Source organism: Parasteatoda tepidariorum, chromosome 3 (genome assembly GCF_043381705.1).
Source record: "Parasteatoda tepidariorum isolate YZ-2023 chromosome 3, CAS_Ptep_4.0, whole genome shotgun sequence".
NCBI classification, from domain to species: Eukaryota; Metazoa; Arthropoda; class Arachnida; order Araneae; family Theridiidae; genus Parasteatoda; species Parasteatoda tepidariorum.
The window spans coordinates 87,850,558-87,854,485 of record NC_092206.1 but is presented as its reverse complement, the minus strand read 5'-3'; the positions used below and the strand labels follow the sequence as shown (position 1 = coordinate 87,854,485).

At 29.0% G+C, this 3,928-nt stretch overlaps 1 protein-coding gene across 1 annotated transcript in view; it reads left to right on the top strand.

Annotated features, from left to right (window-relative positions):
• The first annotated feature begins 1,780 nt into the window (after positions 1–1,780).
• Positions 1,781–3,928, top strand: part of LOC107441044 (astacin-like metalloprotease toxin 5) — an 11,639-nt gene continuing 9,491 nt past the window's right edge. The window contains exon 1 of the mRNA XM_016054174.2: positions 1,781–1,878. Within this exon, the coding sequence (XP_015909660.1) occupies positions 1,827–1,878 (52 nt within the window). The 5' untranslated portion in view covers positions 1,781–1,826. The remainder of the gene's footprint in view (positions 1,879–3,928) is intronic.

The following is a 3,928-nucleotide window of genomic DNA, read 5'->3' as shown; positions in this document are numbered from 1 at the left end:
AGCTGTTTTATTATTAATATTTACTTTCTTAGTATTGATAAACTTTCCCCTGTTTTCTATATGAATTTACTAGCAGAATGTCTTCTGAATGTTGTTCTTCAGGTAAGTTTTCAACAGTTTCTACTTCGGTTTAGACTCATTTATCCATTTTGTTTACAAATATGTCGGCGATCTTCGTTGGAAGGGATGTTCGAGCCATATTTCAAAAGCGTATTCTGTTTGTCGCACATGTCTACCTAGGCGGATCATAGGTTAGAGTTTCCTTGTCATCGGGCTAACCCTTAGAGGTTTTCGTGTTTTTCCTCTCCATGAAAAGAAAATGCGGTTAATTTCATCAAAAAGTCTTCCACGAAGGCAAAATTTCTTCCAATACTTGATTCAGGAGTTCCCTTGTCATCTGGATTGGGTTCAAAAGTACAAGGCTATGGAGTTGAACGTTAATAGTCGTAAACCCAAAAAATTGGACGGAGATGAACAGTTTTAAATTGGGTAACGAAATTGGGTCGGCTATTAAATGACTGATATTAATAAAATAATATCAAGCGAGTTATTTGAACATTCAAACTTTTCGTGAACAATTCTTCCAAAAGATTACTCGGTGCAAAAACTACAAAAATCAAAATTCTAAAACTCAAAAAAGTATAAATTTAATATTCATGAAGGAAAAAAAACACTAAAATATGTAAATGACATTTAAGCTTGCCTCACGCTAGTATTTTTTTTTATTTTTTTTTTTTATGAGGAGGATCCGCCTTTTGCTCATCATATATCAATATTCGCTCATCAGCTGCCACGATTAGTTCTACAATAAGTTTTTGCTGTTTCTGGACAGTAAAAGATACTTACATCTAACTTAAAAAATGTTGAATTTAAAAAATTCCAAATGTTTTATTGTATATACGCAGATTAAAACCAAATCGTTTTGCTTGATTACCATTGCAATTTCATCAATTTTTTTTTTAAATTTCAAAAAATCTTTTCTACTTAATCTTTGATTATTTTAAAATCTCTTGAAATATTTTTCCCTAGATGGATTTTTTAGCAAAAGTGGTACTTCAAAGTATCGCAAAATATTTTAAGTTTGCAATTCTTTTCATTATAACAGGGACGGATATTTTCATAAACATGAAAAAAAGTTTTAAAAAAAAGGAATAAAAGCAATACAAAGGAATTAAGCCAATATCTACTGTTATCCAAAATTGTCCCTATTATTCTTTTAACTATCCTTAAACTATGTTATATTCATTTAGATGTTATTGCGCACGCGAACCAAAATTGACATTCATTTTCTCCAGCAATATTGTCATTCATCACGTACGATTTTTGAAAAAGAAGATTCCAGAGAGCGAACTAATTATATTCAATTTAAATGTGACAAATTTTCCAATTGTTATTAATGTATGGAAATTGGATGTAAAGTACCTAGTTGACAATTTTCCAGTTGCTATTAAATTATGAAAATTGGTTGTAAAGTACCTAATTGACAATTTTTCAATTGTGATTAATTTAGGAAAATTTGAATGTAAAATACTTAGTTTAATAGATAATTTTTGACTCATGATTCTGTACCTTTATTTCATTAGTAGCTTGTAGATTGATCTTAAACTGTTTTATCTATTTGATTTGAATAATATTTCAAAACGTGCTGTTCTTATCGAGATAAATAAGGTTATTAGCAGAAATACGATAACCTTTGATGTTAACAGGCTCTATTTTCTCACATAATCTCTATAATCTTTCAAAAAATAAATCAATAAGATAAAAAATTTCATAAAAATGAAGGAAATTCAGAAAATTTATTATGATTACCGCAAATTTTATTCAATATGCTAACTATTTTACTCATATCTTTCTTCTCCCTAGCTTGGACTACGCCAGGTAAAAAAATTGCAATAAAATCTATGCAGTTACTTAAAAAAAACTCATAAGTACTAAATTGTATATAATATTGAATATAATTCAGCGCAAATTTGTTCTTCGTTTGTATTCTTAAATATATTAAGAACAGAGTATTAAATTATGATTGACTAAATCATTGCCTTGAGAAGCTGATTGTTATTTAAAATATGATACGTTTTATTAAAAAACAAACTTTGTGTATACTAAAATCATCTTACTTCCCAGATACATTGACTGTAATTTCGACAAAGGTGTTTAATATGGTTGATTTTTATAATTCAAATAATTTTTATCATCAAATTTCTATGAAATAAGAAGCGAAATAAGTTAAAAAATAAACGCATTGTTTGAGAAACATTTTGAGATGGTTATTTAAAATAAGTTAGAAACTTTAAAGTAGTAAAATGCTTCACTTGCCCGCTTTGCTCCTCTAACTAAATGATTGTGTTTCGCATTTATTTTTGTTTATCGTCAAGAAATAAAAATTTAAGTTGAAAGATAACATAAATTATGAAAAGCTTGGAGATTTTATAACAACACATTCTCTATTTGAAAATTCAATAGCATCATTCGAATGTATATTTAAAAGTAAACAAATAAATAAATAAAATTAAAAAAAATTAAAAAGCTTTGTGTCGAGCGCAACAAAAATAGGTCAGTACATCAAATTTCAACTCAATAGTTGCAATATCTTGAGCTACAGAGTTGTTTACGCATATTTAAAATTCTCAAATAAATAATGAATTTGTTCTAGAATGTTTTTTTTATTCTATCCTGCTTTGTGTAAAGTTTTTATTTATTCCGAAATTTCAGGATCTTAATGATACTCGCTCACTGCAAAATGTAGAACAACAACACAAATAAAACACATGCGTTTCTAGCATTTTTCTCTTAATACTCGTAGCTGATAGCCTCAATGTGATCAGCAGGAAAAGTAAGAGTTAGTTTATCTCCATAGCCAAAGTGTTCTCAAACCATTAATGATCCTTCACCTTGTTGCAAAAGAGTTCAGAAAAACGCTTTTATTAATCATAGAGCACCTTTTCGTCCGGAACGATATAATCCTTTTTTTCTATTCTCTTTAACTGGATAGTTTTAATCGTGGATAACTATCTAATTATTTCATATCTCAAATTAGTCACAGTTCGAAAAAACGAAACAGTAGAAAACGAAGCAAACTCAATATTATAGATGGTTGATTGGAAATGTAATAAATGATGTACAATTTTATTCCTAAACATTCCTAACGCGCTTATCAATCAGAAAGTAAAGTTAGAGACTTTGAAAGTCTCTTTAAATCTAATGCAATTTTCATATCAGTCTGCTATTTGTTTTTCGTGAAGCGATTTTCTTATATCTAAGAATTGGATGAAAAAAAAATTGAAAGATACAATTTTCATAAATAAGCATAAGTTTTGCATATTTATTTACGGAAATCATGATTTTAACTTAAATATATTGTTGACATTTATTCTTGAAGAATTAGTTCTTACAAGACTCGAATAATATAAAAAAAGAAATATTATACTGAACTGAGTGCAAAGATTTAAATTTAATCCAAAGAAGATGACATTTTCCATTAAATTGCAAGAAAATTAAATATTCGGAAATCAAGTGTAATATATATGCTGGCTTGACTTAATAAAACAGAAATCATCTCTAGAAAAAGAACCCCGCATAGAATAACTAAAATGCCTTTCCCGCGCTGACCAAAAACTTTCGCACGAGTGTATATACACTGGTTATCATAAATTAAGGAAAAATCACAAAAATAGCGATAACTCTTTCAAAAGTAAGCCAAACCGTGCAAAATTTGCATATGTTGTCCACTAAGAGTAGCTGAGTAAAATTGCAATATGCAAATTAGTGGCGCTGCACTCGGCTTACGTCATCTGCCTGGAGCATAAAAGTCCAAGTTTGAGAGAAAGCACACAAATTTTACTGTGATTGCGACATTGAAAATCTGAGATAGCCAATTCGTAATAATGACCTCTAGGCATCATTTGCCTGAAGAACTACGATGGAGAGC